Raw genomic sequence first — 15,594 nt, forward strand, 5'->3', positions numbered from 1 at the left:
GATGGTTGACTGAGCTGATTGGATCTCAGCCTGGTAGGCTTCGGTACTAGCAGATATTCAGATCAGGAAGACAAGAGGTGCCATCAAGCAATAGGTTTGTGTTATTAGCTTTCATGTACAATTGTCATTCAGTGTACGCCACCTAGTGAAGTTTAAGATGTTGATTAACGAGGGGCCGACTGAAACTTGAAGAAATAGAAAAAAGAAAAAAAAAAAAAAAAAAAAAAAAAAAAAAAAGAATTGACAGTCCAGAACCTCTTGCACGAACAAGAGCCGGAGGCAAAATACCTGCAAGAGTGATACGGTCCATCGGGTGATTTCGGGGGAATGCCGGACTTTCTTCCCTCTGGGGCACTCTTGCGAAAGGGAGTTTTTATCAGCGAATTGCGGAGAAATTTCCTTACCTAAGGACCCTAATAGACCGCTGGCCACTGTCACTAAAGAAATTTTTCCCCTCCTCTCCAGACCCCAAAGGGTTCCTCGGTGAAAGTTCTTTTCCCCCTCATCCACACTAGTCCAGTACTGAGTAGGTGCTCCGTGTCAGGGGAATTTTTTTTTTACCACACTACCCGTCCCCCAATCACTCCATACTAAACGGACTTCCGGTCGTAAGGCTTTTTCATACATCCGCTGAGGCAATTTTCCCTCGGCATGTCCGACCCGACTCAATTCCTCCTTAGTCCTCTGCCGAGTCCGTCCCGAGTCCCGTGGTGGTCTGAGGCCGAATGACTGGACACGGCGCTCTTCCTCTTCCTGGTTTGACCTGAGATTTATCCCAGTGGTTGGGTTTGCTCTTTTGGGTAATCTTGTAACTTTTTTCCTTTCCCTTTTCTATTCCATTACCATATAGATTATCAATCAGTGAGGCTGCCCACTATGCCATTATTCCTCGGCATTTCACCATGGACACTGTCCGGTTTTTTAATGGGTACTAAAGTTTTCCTCTGCGGACCTTTTTTTCACTTGCTTCTTTACCGTCTCGACGTTCTTAAGGACCCGTTGCGGTTGGATAGCGGTGAGAATGGGGTAGAAAATTTTTTCTTCTCCATTGACGCTAGAAAAAGTTGATTTATGGTTATCTGCGTTTAGCGTTACATTTCCAATGATCTGTTTTTGGGATTTTTTTTTTTCTCTGACCCATCATATCTGATTGTTGGGGTAAATTCATAGAACTATTTCAGAGACCTAAACTAATCCCTGTCTATTAGGGCACGAGAAGGCCACCACTTCAATCACATGCCTTGGTCAAGACACGTGAAAGCAAATGCCCTCAACGACTCAGGTCTCGGTAGTGAAGTATCATCTCTTGCTACTCCTCGGCATTGAGAAGAACTTGTGATAGAATTTAGCGTATCAGCTATCCATAACATTTGGTCTGATATCGACGTACAGCTACGCTTAACTACTGCCGCTTCGGCTTGCTGTATGCGCTATGGCTCCTAGCCCTATACATGCTGGCTCTGAATGGACAGTGTGCATTACTTATGCAATTGTCTGGGTATACAATCTGATGGGAGGTGGAGAAGCCATCAGTAACTAGGGGTCATAGGCCTACATCGTGATGCCATTTTGTGCCTTCATATATATCGAAGCAGCTCTGGTGCACATCAAGTAACCGTACGTCCAATCTGATTGGGTTGGGGATTTCATTCGAATTGAACCACGCCGTGCAATCTTAGCGCCCATTGATCCCACAGAAACCATGGGAAGGCCTCTTCTGTATACTATCCCACCCACACACGATGGTGAGCCATTGAGGAACGAGACTGGCTATATGGTTGGGCATGGCCTGACCCGCTAATTGAGTAGAATGGTATCTTTCTCCGGGTCCTGTACAACTGTTGTCACCTTTGCAACAGAGTCAATGACCAGATGGCGGTTTATAATCAATACTGAATCATCATCAGATCAATATATTTATCTAGCAGGGTCGGCTACCCAGTGTTGCTAGTCGTGAATCACTTCCCAATCAACTCGCAGCTTCTTTGAGTGCTTTGGAGGAGTTATACCAAGCAGATACACTGATCAGGTTGTATATAACAAAGTATCTTGGGCGCTGGAGTTGTTTCCCATAGAACAGTTCAGTTCTTCTCAACTGCCGCTGTACGGCTATACATTCGGCAATATTACCGAAAGCAGAAATGATGTCGTCGCGCCTCGACGATTCTGCCGCGTCTGCCCGCTTTCCCGATAGTTCTCCAAAAGTTCTTCTTTTTCATGCTTCACTAGTAGCCTACAATGAACGTTTCTTGGATACTGCTCAACTATATCGACAGTTGTGACTAGGACCCTCTAATAGGACCTGCCCTTCTTTCACGGGCCTTCGAACGGCTCGGCTCTCTTTCCCCTTCCCTCGTTCGTCCGTTCTTGTGTCCTTCTGCTGTCACCATGGCTCCCCCGCGGCAGCGTGCGACAGCCGTTCACGATGACTCTCGATCCGAAGGCTCTAGTACCACAAGAGAGCATAAGACTGGCACTGGTAAAGGTCGCAAGGCAGCAAACAGCTCTGCGGCGGTGAATTCTGCCTCCAATGTCAAGGTTTCCGCCAGTGTCGCCAATGTCACCAGCGCCCCTATGGGAGATGGCGATCAGTCAGACAATCAGCCCAAAGTAAGTTATTCTACCGCCAAATACATGAAATAACCTCTGTGTATCTCTCTTCTATACTATATAGTACTCTTGTGCTGTTTATTTGTATAATTCATTTTGTCTTGTTTTTTTAAAAAAAAAATTGCTAACATCCAATCGTGTCCCAGATCCACTGGTCTGAGATGCCTCTCGAATTCCTCCACTCCTACCGACACGCCTACAAGATACCCTCACCCAGCGCATATCCCACCGAGTACTCCCAGCTCCTCCTCTCCAAAGGAATCGGCCTCCTATCCCCTACCTCCATCGCTGCCCAACGGGCTCACCTCCGCCAAAGCCAGAACACAAACGGCTCTCAGACCAACACCAAAAAAGCACATCACCCCCACATCGCCAGCAGGGCCAATGGCACAAAAGGCCCGTCGGGACACAATCCTAAGAATAAAAGCGCGATTGAAGGAAAGAATGCCCTAAACCATATCATTGGTCAAGACCGCGTGAGCAAAAATCACCTCGCATTCACCGTCCGCAAACATTTCAATAGCGCCGGCCTCGCGGAGCAAGAGGCCATTGCGCGGTTTTTGTACAAAGTTCGCGAAGAAGGCAGAGGGAGACAGTTTCGTCTGAGGTTTCAACCCTAGTCGTTCTGTTCTTCGCGTATACTCATTTTTTGTTTTTCTTTCATTATATTGGTTGATACATCGGTGTTTTGTTGGGATTTCTCATACACCTGTCCGGGGACCACCTTTTTTTTTGGGTCTTCCGGCGATCGCTGCCTACGTCACTCTGCACAAGATATACTACGATTTCGGAGTCTTCTGCCACCATTCGCACTGATCCCCTCTTCTATGATACCCATTGGCGCAGATTTTATTTTTCTGGTCCTACTTAATTTATTCTTATGATTATTCTTTTTTGATACAGAAATTCTCTTCTCGGACTTACGAAAGAGGATACAGCCCCAAGACTTAACTGATATTTTTGAATATCTTGGATTCGGCAGATGTTTGCTCAGGTCTACTAATATTGCTGTTTGGGTGTTAGGGTACTCCGTATATCTGGGCTGAGGTCTCTAATCTACTATGTCATGTACAGTATCATGTATAATAATGGAGTTCTGAGTTTTACTGTACTTTTATCAAGGTGTGTTGAGTTTGGCCTCTCATGTTAGCATATAATGGAGGATGTTCGTTGCTTATGATCACATCATTTCAATCCAGTACATGTCTGCATTTTCCTCATCATGATTTATGTATATATATGCATACATTGGGCTTCAAGACTTAACTATATCTCGCAGGGCAAGAGCCCCGCGAAGATAAAATAAGCACAAAAGGGAAACAAACAGCATTAGCGCATATAATCAGCGAAAAAGAGTAGACATAACGCCTGAATGCAAATTTCCGGTCCATAAGTCTATCATACTTCATAATCCAGCTGTCGCATGGGCAACCAATTATTTCCATGCATTGAGACCAGCCCAAGGATCAGCTGACGGGGGTGCGGGCTGGCCTTGCGACTGTGAAGATTGTGACTGCACTTTGTGATGCTGACTCGAGCCGTACGGCCTGCTTTGAGCGTACCCGCCAGGGCCAGAGGGAAAGGGTCCGGTGGATGGGGGATACGTGGTTTGCTGGGGACGCGGTGGCGGAGGAGGCGGAACGTACCCCTGGGGCATAAATTGCGAGGGTGCAGTGGGTGGAGTTGGATTGGAATAGCCGCTGTATGGGGTGGGTGTTGACGAAAAGTATTGTTGGGTTGGAGGAGGCGAGGCGGAGGCGGGGAATGGATAGGCCATGGGGTTATAACTCTCAGTTAGCGGTGCTGCCGCCCCTTGTTGGAAGGGTTGGCCCGGCACGTATGAGACGCCGGCTCCAGAGTTTGCGTATTGATTATAAGGTGCTGGGGAGTGAGAGAGAGGCGGTCCATGAGACTGTGCTGTGACAGGCGGATAACGCGGCGACATCTTCGGGGAAGATATGCCAGGTCCCGGATAGCTGGGTGTTTGGACAGGAGGTGGAGGAGACTTCACCTTCGCCGGCACTCCTGAAGATGAGGAAGAAGACGGCTTAGGCTCTGTGGAAAGACGCTCCATCAACTGCCTGAGCTTTTCCCGTTCGCGATCCTCCTGGTCTGTCGCACTACTCGCCTTCTCGCGTTCGATTTGTCCTAAAAGCTGAGCGCCTTCCGACCTCCGATTGTTGATGAAAGTTTCCACATTCTTCCGCAAGCTCTCCACTGTGTCGCCCATTTCCGTGTAAAAAGTCTGTGCTTGCCTAACGCCCGACAGCAGGCCATTGAACGCATCGTATACCTTTTTATACCGCGCCATGACTGTATTTCTTTGACGAGTTATAGTTTCATATTTCGACTGTTCGGCTCGCACGCGCTTGTCCTGGAGCAAGTCGCCATAGATTTTAGTGAGCTCTTTCATTAATGAGGCTTGCTTATGGTTGGCCTGAAGCAACCTGTTTTGGTGAGGGCGGAACTTTTCCAATTCAGCTTCGAAAAGCTGCGCCTCCTGCCCAGCAATGGACTTCTTGTTCAGTATGAGTACATTTGAAATGTCATCAGTATGAACCTATAACTAGAATATTAGCCTGGGAGAGGATTGAATCTTCTGGGCATATACATACCTTCTCTTTCAGGTCTTTCAGGACCTGGGACCGTTCTCGCTTGAGCAGGTTCAATTTCTTTAGAATGGACTCAACCATGGAAATCTGTTCTGCTACTGAAAGTCCTCCTTCGTCGTAAACATCGTCTATCAGGCTTCCTTCCGATGTTGGTGCGTACGGGCTACCATGACCATTCTTGCCCTTGCCAAGCTTAGACCCGGCCTTGATCATAGCTCGCTGGAACAGTACATCGGCTTCGTCTGTTTCTCCTGCAGATCGCATCTCATCAAAGTCCGACTCATACTGTCGGAACGTAGAGAGGAGTTGAGAATCGCTGGCACTGGCTTCATTGACAGTGTCCCGATACGTGCGTATATCGCCGCGTAGTGTAGTATTCAGCCTTGCACTAGGCTGCTGACTCCAGTCAGGCCCGTACTTAGAGCGCATCTTTTCGCAAACACTTTCCTCCAGGTCAAGTTGCTTAGCGCATTGATCCAGCTGGCTCAGAACTTCTGATTTGCGCTCCTGCAGACCGTCAAAAGCTTTGGTGAAAGATTGATGTCCCGCAAGATCTTGGCACCATCGTCGGAACTCATCGTCAACTGTCATCTCCTGGTCCATTCCGCCTTTGAGAATGTTCAAGCTTCCAGGTAACTTCAGATAGTCCAGACTCGCGGCCATTTCCCCATTTGCTGTCTCAACTTTCTCCGCTTCCGCCCGAATCAACTTAGCTTTTTCCTCGTCATAGAGACTGGCTGTCTCCGTGACGGACATAGGTACGAGTTTCTGAAAAATATCCGGCCCGATGATCCGCTGGATATCCTGTCCCTGATAGAGCTCGCTGACTGGGATGGCCTTTGCCGCAGGCAGCTTTGCAACCGCCGACAGGCCTGCTTCGTTTGGAACTGGTTGGTGGTAGATAAAATCATTGTCCTTGGTGAATGTCAAGAGCTTAGCCTGTACAGTTGCAAGGTGATATTTGACGATGTCCAACAGATAAGACCCCGACTCAGCGCTCAGGTTTGAATTGGGAGGTACGGATGATGGGAAGGACTTGGCCCAACTCAATGCAGCAGTTGAGTTCTTCTCGGCTAGCTGAAGCCTGGCAATGGCCACTCCATGCGATCCGCTCTCACTGTCAGCCAGGGCTTGGTAATAAGAAGCCATCGAAGCCATATGCGCCGCTTTAGCCTGAACCACAACCACCCAGACCTTCTCAAAGACGCCCTTCGCATACTCCTGCATCCCCTCAACGGCCTGTGAATATAGATAAGCTGCTTGACTGGCGAGTTTTGCAAGGAAGCCGACTTTTTTGTGGTCGGCCACTTGTTTCTCGAGGAAGACCTCTTGACCCTGGGCTAGGGTGATATTGATCAGAGTCTTAACAGTCTCTCGGTTCAGGTCGGTCGACGGTGCGTGTAGAAAGTTCTCATTGATATAGGTGAACATTCCCGCGGCCGCCTGGAATGAGTGATAGGCGGTTTTCAAGCCCGAATCCTCCGCCCGGTTCTGATCAGCAGCATGGCAGGACAGGACGGCGGATATGTTAAAAATTATTGAGGCCTTCTCGAAAGCTAGGGAGTATTGAGAGGTCGGCTTGTGTGTGAATGCATCGTACCTATAACGAGATACCTTATGTTAGGGGGCTGAGTAACAAGAAGAAGGCGATCAGAAATTCCAGACACGTACCAAGTAAATGATATTTTTATGTGATTCTCATCCACAGGAAACCTCAGATCCAGGAGCTCCAGCTGCCCATAATACCGGTACAATAGGTCGCGCCCTGTCGCACTATCCTTCCCCGCGCCTCTCATATCTTGGCGCAATCGGTTGAGGGTTGCGCATTCTTGGCCGTATCTTTCCGGGTCTTCACCATAGCTCTGGCGTATATAGTCCTTGAGTGGTTGGATCCAATCAATTTCGTTGGTCTGCTTCAGTGGACATGAGATCATTGGCGACTGAACCATCTTGTAGGTCGGAAGGAGCGGGAAGCTCCCATCCACAGACGGAGAAAAAGTAACGGAGCCGAACCGGAGGTGTGAGGGCGAAAGAAAAGCTGGGTGGGCTTGCGCGGTGAAAGAGAGGAGGGGAGAATTATCGGCAATGGAGAGCTGTGGGGTAAGGAAGGCAGGAGGTTCAACAAGGTTAGCGGAACGTAGCTGAGGGTCGTTAGCTAAGATCAGTGGGGACACCGGGGAAAGGGGGAAGATATCCGAACCTGGTGATAATATACGTAAAAATGAAATGAAATGAGATTGGAAGAGACAACAGACCAAATCGTGTTGGAGAGGATGGTGGTTGGAAAACTAAAGGTGAAGGTTGGAAGGCAACGACTTTGGTTTAGTTTACAATTTAATGACGCTGTGGCCCATCGACTCCTCAGGCGCCTATATGGCTGAATAACCGCCCCAGTAATTAGTTACTTAAATAAATTTCCTTGCCTGATTTCCATGGCACCCCCCGTCATATAATATAGAAGAAGTAGAGAATGTCTTTCGTGCGTAAGGTCTAATTATACATACAAACATACATACATACATACATACAGCCCCCGTCTCTCTATTGACACACAACCGTTTCTCCCAAACGATCGAAATGAACGCAGACACAAAATTTCCCAACTCTCGTAAATGGTAAACCCCTTATCTCGCCAGCGCTATGATATTGCGACAAAAAAATTCAAATACGTAGTGATAACATGACCCTGAAGGAAGTATATTGAAGCCTTGATTATGTATGTCACTTGAACTCCTTTCAGTTCGACTTCTTCTCGCCGTTGTTCTTGCTGCTGTCGCCTGATTCCTTCTTGCTCGATTCTTCGGGTGAGTTCTCACACTTGTTCACGAGCTTGTGCCAAGCGGATTTGAGAAATCCTTCATTTTTGGAGTCTCCCGTGGAAGCGTCCCCTCCGGATGGTGGGCTGTATTTTCGTCAGTACCAGTGGCAGGCAATGTTGTCCAAAACCTGCGCAACTCACCTATCCTTTCCAACATCCATGACTCGCTTGGCGGTCTTGTCACCCATCTCATCGGCAAGAACTTCCAGGATAGTCCGCTGGTTACCTGTCAGGTACTTTGGCATGGCAACCTTGAACTCGACCTTGAGATCACCAGTAGGGCTGAAGCGACTCGTACGGCTACCAAGCCGCTTCATACCCATTCCAGACAGTGTGATCTTGTCGCCGGTACCAGTGCCCGTGCCAACTTTAATCTTAACTTCACCATCCAGGGTCGGCACGGTTACTTCACCACCCAAAAGAGCAGTCGTAAGGGGAATCTGAGCCGTATAGAGAATATCGGAACCGGAACGGCTGAATCGATGGTCAGGAGAGACCCGAATGGACACGTACAGGTCGCCTCGTTGTGTGCGCGCTCCGGGTGCGGCAGATGTTCCGGTGGGAGGTGCATCTCCTTCGTTGCTCACTCGCAAGCGCATGCCATCCTCTACACCACCTGGAATGTCAACCTGTACAGTCTTTTTGCCTCTGACCACACCGTTGCCATTGCAGGAGCCACACTCCGAGCCCCTTGGGACAGACATGCCTGCACCTCCACAGGCATCACAAGTGGCTGCCACCTGGAAGCCTCCCTGCAAAAAGTGCACACGAGTTCCAGAGCCGTTGCATTGACGGCACTGGGTGCGTTTGGCGCCTTTCTTAAGTCCATCACCGCTACATGTACCGCATGATGTCAAAGGCGTGATAACAATATCTTTTGTCGTACCCTTTGCGGCTTCCATAAAAGAGATGTTGGTTTGGACTTCAATGTCTTCACCTACCAAAATCTCTTGGAACGGCCCCCGTCGGCCTCGACCGGCACGACGTGCGCCGCCTGCGAAAGCACCGAAGAGATCCTCAAAATTGATATCTGCTCCCCCAAAACCACCAGGAAAACCACCTCCAAAGCCACCGCCAAATCCATGGAATCCACCGGCACCTGCAAACGGATTACCGCCGGCTGCGCTGGGATCGAAGCCACCGTTTTGGTCGAACGCTGCGGAGCCAAACCGGTCGTAGTTCTCACGCTTCTTGGGATCGGAAAGTAACTCATAAGCTGACTGGGCCTCCGCGAACTTTTCCTTAGCATTTGCTTCCTTGTTGGTGTCCGGGTGGTATTTTTTGGCCATTCCATAGTAGGCCTTCTTAATATCGCCTGCGGATGCATTTTTCTCGACTCCTAATACTTTATATGGGTCGGGAATCGCGGCAAGGGAGGCAGTAGTATGGAAGATCTATATAGACCAGAAGTGAAATCAGTCATGACTCGATGATGAACATGGTTTATAGACAACTTACCCTTGACGAGGAGAACACAGATTGCTTTTTATTAGTTGCACCGCATCGAACCCGCTTGTCAGTTGATGAAGTCGGTGAGACATGGTAAGCCCGAACGCTGGTTGCCGGGCTCTTCGAATATTGTCGTGATGTACTTCGGAGTAAACGGGCGGGAATAGCCGCGGCCTTGGGCATTGCGGCGGAAGTAGCGCTCATGATGTGAAATGAACGGGCATTAACCCAACGGACAGACTGGATCAGGAGGAGAGGGGGATGATTTAAAATCAATGGTGTTGACCTGGAAAACCAGAGCACGCCAATGGGTGTTTTAAGCCGAGTTTTGCCGCCTCCTGATATGGGGAAACTTAGAAGCTTCGAGTCGTTCCGCTCGAAAAAGTTTCCCGACCGGAGAAACAATGTACCGAGACGATGATGATGAAAGGCTTCTTGCTTCGGTAATCAATCACTCTACCTCAACTAAGCTGCTGTCTGACCATTGCTCCCGAAACCTCACATTTCTCTCCGTATCCCTCTTTCTTTTTTAATCTTGCAGTGAGGGTTTTTGTATTATTGTATTATTTTCTGTACTATATTCTCCCTATATCCCTAATTCGTCCTCCCATATTCGCAGCTACAACTATAGCATGCTCCGCGGCCAGTCCCTCCCCTGGAGAGCTGCGCTCCACCAGACACCGCGTCCATTGATTATCCGGCCTTTGCTCACTTCGCCGAGATACAATGCTAGTGCCCGGTCAATCCTAGTTTCGTCGCGCCTCTCCCGCGCTCTCCCTCCGTCCCGCAGCTTCTCATCTAGCTCCATTCGCCGAAGAGAGAAACCCCCACCCGGAGACGGCAAGGAAGATCCGGACCATAAAGAACAGCAGGAAAAGAACGAGGATAAGGATGTTGAACGCACTTCCGAATCTCGACGCAGAGTAGCCGATCAGTCAGGGAAACATGGCTCATCTACAGAATCTGGAGCTCCGACATCGGGATCTACAAAACGGAGAGAGAAGCAGACAGTGGACAAGGAGCAACGAGGGCAGGAGGATGATGGAAAGAAGTCTAATAATGTAGCTGAAGGCCGGGGAAATTCCAATGAGCAGCCGTCCCCTATCCCTGTCAGTGGCGGCTCAGATTCCAAGCCTAGTGGCGCAAGCAGCGGAGGTAATGAAGATGGTGGAAAGAAAGGCAAGAAGGGCTCCAGTGACAAGGCTTTGCAGAAGCCTTCTGTTCCTGAAGTCTATCCTCAGGTTATGGCTATTCCCATCGCGAAGCGCCCGTTATTCCCGGGCTTTTACAAAGCTATTACTATCCGAGATCCGAATGTGGCAATGGCTATCCAGGACATGATGAAGCGTGGGCAGCCTTATGTGGGAGCTTTCCTATTCAAGGATGAGAACGCTGATGGAGACGTGATCGAAAACCTTGATGACGTATACGATGTTGGAGTGTTCGCTCAGATCACTGCTGCTTATCCTCTTCGCGGAGAAGCTAGTGGCGTGACAGCTGTGCTTTATCCTCACCGACGCATCAAGCTCTCGTCCTTGTTGCCACCCAGTGAATCGACGAAGGCTTCTGCCACAGAAGACAAGCCGTCTGAGAAACAAGGTGACGTTGTAGCCAGCTTTGAGGAGGGAACACAGGAACTCGCACCCAAGGATCACTACGAGCCCACATCGTTTTTGCGAAAGTATCCAGTCAGCTTGGTTAACGTAGAGAATCTGGCGGAGGAGCCCTATGACAAGAAGAGCGCCATTATTCGTGCAGTGACCAGTGAGATTGTCAATGTCTGCAAGGAAATCGCCAGCCTGAATCCCCTGTTCCGCGATCAGATCTCTGCCTTCTACACCGACCAGTTCCCTGGGAACTTGAGTGACGAGCCATCTAAGTTGGCTGACTTTGCAGCTGCTGTTTCTGCCGGAGAACTGCATGAGATGCAAGAGGTCCTTGAAATAATGAATATTGAGGAGAGACTTCCTAAAGCTTTAGTGGTGCTGAAGAAGGAGTTAATGAACGCTCAACTTCAGTCAAAGATCTCCAAGGATGTGGAGGCTAAGATTCAGAAGCGCCAACGTGAGTACTGGCTCATGGAGCAGATGAAGGGCATCAAGAGAGAGTTAGGTATTGAATCCGATGGTAAAGACAAGCTTGTTGAAAAGTTTAAAGAGAAGGCGGAGAAGCTTGCTATGCCAGAAGCTGTCAAGAAGGTCTTTGATGAGGAACTTAATAAACTGGCTCATCTGGAACCGGCTGCTTCAGAATTCAATGTCACCCGCAACTACCTCGACTGGTTGACACAGATACCGTGGGGCCAGAAGAGTGTTGAGAACTTTGGTATCCAAAACGCAACGACCGTTTTAGATGAAGACCACTATGGCTTGAAGGATGTCAAGGACCGTATTCTTGAGTTCATCGCCGTCGGAAAACTTCGCGGAACCGTGGAAGGCAAGATTCTTTGCCTTGTGGGACCACCTGGTGTTGGAAAGACTAGTATTGGAAAGTCAATTGCTCGGGCCTTGAACAGGCAGTATTACCGCTTTTCCGTTGGTGGCTTGACGGATGTTGCGGAAATCAAGGGGCACCGTAGAACCTATGTTGGTGCCCTTCCGGGACGCATCATCCAAGCCCTCAAGAAATGTCAGACCGAAAACCCTTTAATCTTGATTGACGAAATAGACAAGATCGGGCGGGGCCACCAAGGGGATCCGTCTTCTGCACTCCTCGAGCTTCTTGACCCGGAGCAGAACTCCTCCTTTTTGGACCACTACATGGATGTCCCAGTGGATCTGTCCAAGGTTCTCTTCGTTTGCACGGCCAATGTTACTGATACGATTCCCCGCCCTCTCCTCGATCGAATGGAGCTCATTGAGCTCTCCGGATATGTTGCGGATGAGAAGATGGCTATTGCCCAGCGCTACCTTGCTCCTGCTGCTAGGGAATTGACGGGCCTGAAGGACGTCGATGTTACTCTGAAGGAGGAAGCAATTGAGGAACTCATCAAGTCTTACTGCCGTGAAAGTGGTGTTCGAAATCTCAAGAAGCAGATCGAGAAAGTATACCGCAAGGCTGCTTTTAAGATCGTGCGTGATCTTGGAGAGGATGTGCTCGCCGAGGACAAGGCTCTAACCGATGAGGGCAAGGCTGCACAGGAGGAGTCAAAGAAGGATAGCGAGTCTGCTGACTCTGTTAACGCCACCACCGAATCAGAGAAAGCAACGACTGAAACACCTCGTGTTGCCCTTAAAGTCCCAGAAGGGGTGCAGCTCAGCATCGGCAAGGACAGCTTGACTGATTACGTTGGACCCCCGGTTTTCACGTCCGACAGGCTGTATGAAACCTTCCCACCCGGTGTCACAATGGGCCTTGCTTGGACCAGTATGGGAGGCGCGGCGTTGTATGTTGAGTCCATTTTGGAGAACGCTTTGACTTCCGAATCCCGACCGGGTATCGAAATCACCGGCAATCTCCAAAATGTGATGAAAGAGTCTTCCCATATCGCGTACTCCTTCGCCAAGTCGGTGCTGGCTAAGCAGTTCCCGGAGAATAAGTTCTTCGAGAAGGCAAGGCTTCACATGCATTGCCCGGAGGGTGCCGTGCCAAAGGATGGTAAGTCACATTTTTGCGTTATTCCCTATACATCCTGTTAACAGTATTAGGTCCATCTGCTGGTATTACAATGGCATCATCCCTTCTATCCTTGGCGCTGAATCACTCTCTCGACCCGACCATTGCTATGACTGGAGAATTGACGGTGACTGGCAAAGTTTTACGTATCGGAGGATTGCGTGAGAAGACCGTTGCTGCTCGTCGTGCTGGTGCCACAAAGATCATCTTCCCCGCCGACAACACGTCGGATTGGCTGGAGCTGCCTGAGGTGAGTAATTGGTTTCCTGTTTCAACTCTGGCTTCAAGATCTAACCGTTGTTCAGAACATCAAAGAAGGCATTGAAGGCCATGCAGTGAGCTGGTACTCGGAGGTATTCGACTTACTCTTTACCGGTCTAGACAAGGACGCAGCGAACCACATCTGGCAGAAGGAGCTTGCGGAAAAGTCCAAGGACAAGTCGACTAAGGACAGCGAGGACGATGACTGAATTAGTTCCCTGATGCTCTTGATCTAATTTGGTATATACTACGCTTGCCATGGTACCTTGGTGTTTTTTCTTTCTGGTCACGTACAGGCGTTGTATCGCGGAATGCATGGTCGGAGTTTCCCTCTCTTTTTATTTTTTGCTTTTGCTTCATTGATGTGTCACTGAAAGATTTGTATTTGAGCTGAGTTGGGACTCAGCCATGGATGCGATAGAAGTGATTTCCTCGGATTCAATACCCGGTGAAACGGCTATGATAGAAGAGAAGTCACCCCCAAACGACCACTCCACTCTGATTGAGAAGGTGAAATGGATGCCATCATCTCTTGTATGTATGTTTATGTATATATATCTCTCTTCTACGATATTATAGTATGAAACAATCACGTCAAAAGAAGCGTCTATCACAGAATCAGCAAGATCACATCCCACGGGACCAGGAAACGATTGCTTGGTAACTGTAGTCCAGTCGAGTTCCTAATAAACTAAACAGTGTCCTAATTTGTATCATTACTTTCCCCCTTCACCATTGTCATGATTCTCTTCGCTCGACTTTTGATTTAAATGCGCCAAGGCGACGATTAGGAGAAATCGAGGGAACAGCTGCAGCTCAAGTTCTGTAGCAACACCTCATGATCCCGAAAGCTACTAATAGATATGGCTGAAAGCCCAATTCCCAGACCCTGTCACGGCTGTGATCAAGGAGAGTATCTAGAGAGATAAGGACCGAAATCAATTCTTCTATAAATGTACTTAGCAGCGACAAGATCTACCTGACGGTACATGTCCAACTTTGCCCTAGAAAAAGACCACCACACATCATTTACATACGTCTCCAAATCCATAAACGTCCCGACCAAACATAAGCTATGGTAAGAACACCGGTCCCTCTCCCACTAAGGCCGAACCGGTGTAGCTTGGACTTAGGTGTCGCCGACGTATACAACTATAGTACATACCCTGTTACTGAACACCTGTCGTCGAGTCTATGTCGTATTTTCGCCCTGACATTTCTTGGAATTAGGTCCGTTGGGTTCCATATAACGCTCAAACGCGTCGGACAGTCAGCTCTGCAATCTTTATCTATAGGCTAACAAGCCTGGAAATTGCATGCGTTTACCTGGAACTAAACTCATGTCGTGACCGTCGGCTAAATCTCAAGGTTTCTCAGGGCTGTTACGGGTTGGGCCCTAGGCTGTTATGTTACTCGGCAGACTGGTGGGGGGACCAGTTGGTATTGGGTTAGTCCCCGGGTCAGTGTCTATTGGGGTGGTTGTGTTGGTTGTCATCTGGTGCTGGGGGTTGCCAACCCGATGAGTGTAGCGGGAATACGGGAAGTGGGTAGCCGGGGATATTGTGTGTGTGTGAGTGAGTGTGTGTTACAATGGGCTACTTTGTGTGCTATAATTATACGCTCAGGGCTGGTTTTTGGAGTGGTTTACTTTTTTCTATTTTTCTTACTTTTGGATATACGCTGTGGCTGGGTTGTTGGACGGAATTAGGAAGCGTTTGACATGGTAGGGAATGGTTGCTGGTGTAGATATTTGGCACTTCATAGATGGTTTCTGCTCTTTGATGCTTTCCGTAAGCTAAATAGGTGGTGGCCTCTAGAGGTAAAGCTCAATGCGGGGTCCTACTTTGTTGAATCCTGGTGTAGTATATATTGTCGACATTGAGAGAGATATGAACAGCCTGCGAGGAGTTGTTAGCCGTCATGATTATTGCATTGTTCGCACGTATCAAGGATGCATGCTAGATCTGAGCAAGCCTGAATAGTAATCTAACTCCAATAGGTAGATTTTATTTGAAAGTAGACTGAGCTAGAGTGTAGGGGCTTACTCAAGCCACCACTCATTATAATTGTAGCTCTGCTGCCTCATGTGCTCGGAAACTTTTTCTGATGGAGTCAAGACTTAAGACTGCAATCTTGCCTTTGCGTCTAATGCAGACCTCGGATAATTTTCAGCAAACCAGGGTCTGCATCTCTTGGCTTAATACGTACCAGGCCGGCTTGCTGGTGTCT

General features: G+C 48.7%; 4 protein-coding genes across 4 annotated transcripts; 2 read left to right on the forward strand and 2 right to left on the reverse strand.

Moving 5' to 3' along the window:
* Nucleotides 1–2,388: 2,388 nt before the first annotated feature.
* Nucleotides 2,389–3,230, forward strand: BDV38DRAFT_275492 (uncharacterized protein; the record flags this gene model as incomplete). The annotated part of the gene is made up of 2 exons (XM_032058040.1): nt 2,389–2,610; nt 2,757–3,230. The coding sequence occupies 2 exons, from the start codon at nt 2,389–2,391 to the stop codon at nt 3,228–3,230; spliced, it is 696 nt and encodes a 231-aa protein (XP_031908012.1).
* Nucleotides 3,231–4,045: 815 nt separating this feature from the next.
* bro1 (putative signal transduction protein BroA) lies at nt 4,046–7,156 on the reverse strand (the record flags this gene model as incomplete). Its single annotated transcript, XM_032061004.1, has 3 exons — nt 4,046–5,170; nt 5,226–6,822; nt 6,894–7,156. 3 exons carry the CDS (start codon nt 7,154–7,156, stop codon nt 4,046–4,048), a joined length of 2,985 nt encoding a protein of 994 aa, XP_031908013.1.
* Nucleotides 7,157–7,697: 541 nt separating this feature from the next.
* Nucleotides 7,698–9,821, reverse strand: BDV38DRAFT_262620 (putative mitochondrial DnaJ chaperone (Mdj1)). Its single transcript, XM_032056115.1, has 3 exons — nt 9,499–9,821; nt 8,182–9,434; nt 7,698–8,124 (listed from the first exon to the last, which is right to left on the reverse strand). Exons 1-3 carry the CDS (start codon nt 9,691–9,693, stop codon nt 7,959–7,961), a joined length of 1,614 nt encoding a protein of 537 aa, XP_031908014.1. The 5' UTR covers nt 9,694–9,821; the 3' UTR covers nt 7,698–7,958.
* Nucleotides 9,822–9,959: 138 nt separating this feature from the next.
* Nucleotides 9,960–13,674, forward strand: BDV38DRAFT_226498 (endopeptidase La). Its single transcript, XM_032052866.1, has 3 exons — nt 9,960–13,086; nt 13,137–13,354; nt 13,410–13,674. The coding sequence occupies exons 1-3, from the start codon at nt 10,122–10,124 to the stop codon at nt 13,572–13,574; spliced, it is 3,348 nt and encodes a 1,115-aa protein (XP_031908015.1). The 5' UTR covers nt 9,960–10,121; the 3' UTR covers nt 13,575–13,674.
* Nucleotides 13,675–15,594: the final 1,920 nt, after the last annotated feature.

This window comes from Aspergillus pseudotamarii (assembly GCF_009193445.1).
Source record: "Aspergillus pseudotamarii strain CBS 117625 unplaced genomic scaffold BDV38scaffold_94, whole genome shotgun sequence".
Lineage (NCBI taxonomy): Eukaryota > Fungi > Ascomycota > Eurotiomycetes > Eurotiales > Aspergillaceae > Aspergillus > Aspergillus pseudotamarii.

Bases quoted from the DNA above. Each gene is read 5' to 3' on its own strand.
- BDV38DRAFT_262620 (XM_032056115.1), bottom strand. From the start codon at position 9,693: ATGAGCGCTACTTCCGCCGCAATGCCCAAGGCCGCGGCTATTCCCGCC. The intron at 9,435-9,498 runs GTAAGTTGTCTA...TGGTCTATATAG, and splicing joins CTGTGTTCTCCTCGTCAAGG to ATCTTCCATACTACTGCCTC. The intron at 8,125-8,181 runs GTGAGTTGCGCA...ACGAAAATACAG, and splicing joins ATGGATGTTGGAAAGGATAG to CCCACCATCCGGAGGGGACG.
- BDV38DRAFT_226498 (XM_032052866.1), top strand. From the start codon at position 10,122: ATGCTCCGCGGCCAGTCCCTCCCCTGGAGAGCTGCGCTCCACCAGACA. The intron at 13,087-13,136 runs GTAAGTCACATT...TAACAGTATTAG, and splicing joins GGGTGCCGTGCCAAAGGATG to GTCCATCTGCTGGTATTACA. The intron at 13,355-13,409 runs GTGAGTAATTGG...ACCGTTGTTCAG, and splicing joins ATTGGCTGGAGCTGCCTGAG to AACATCAAAGAAGGCATTGA.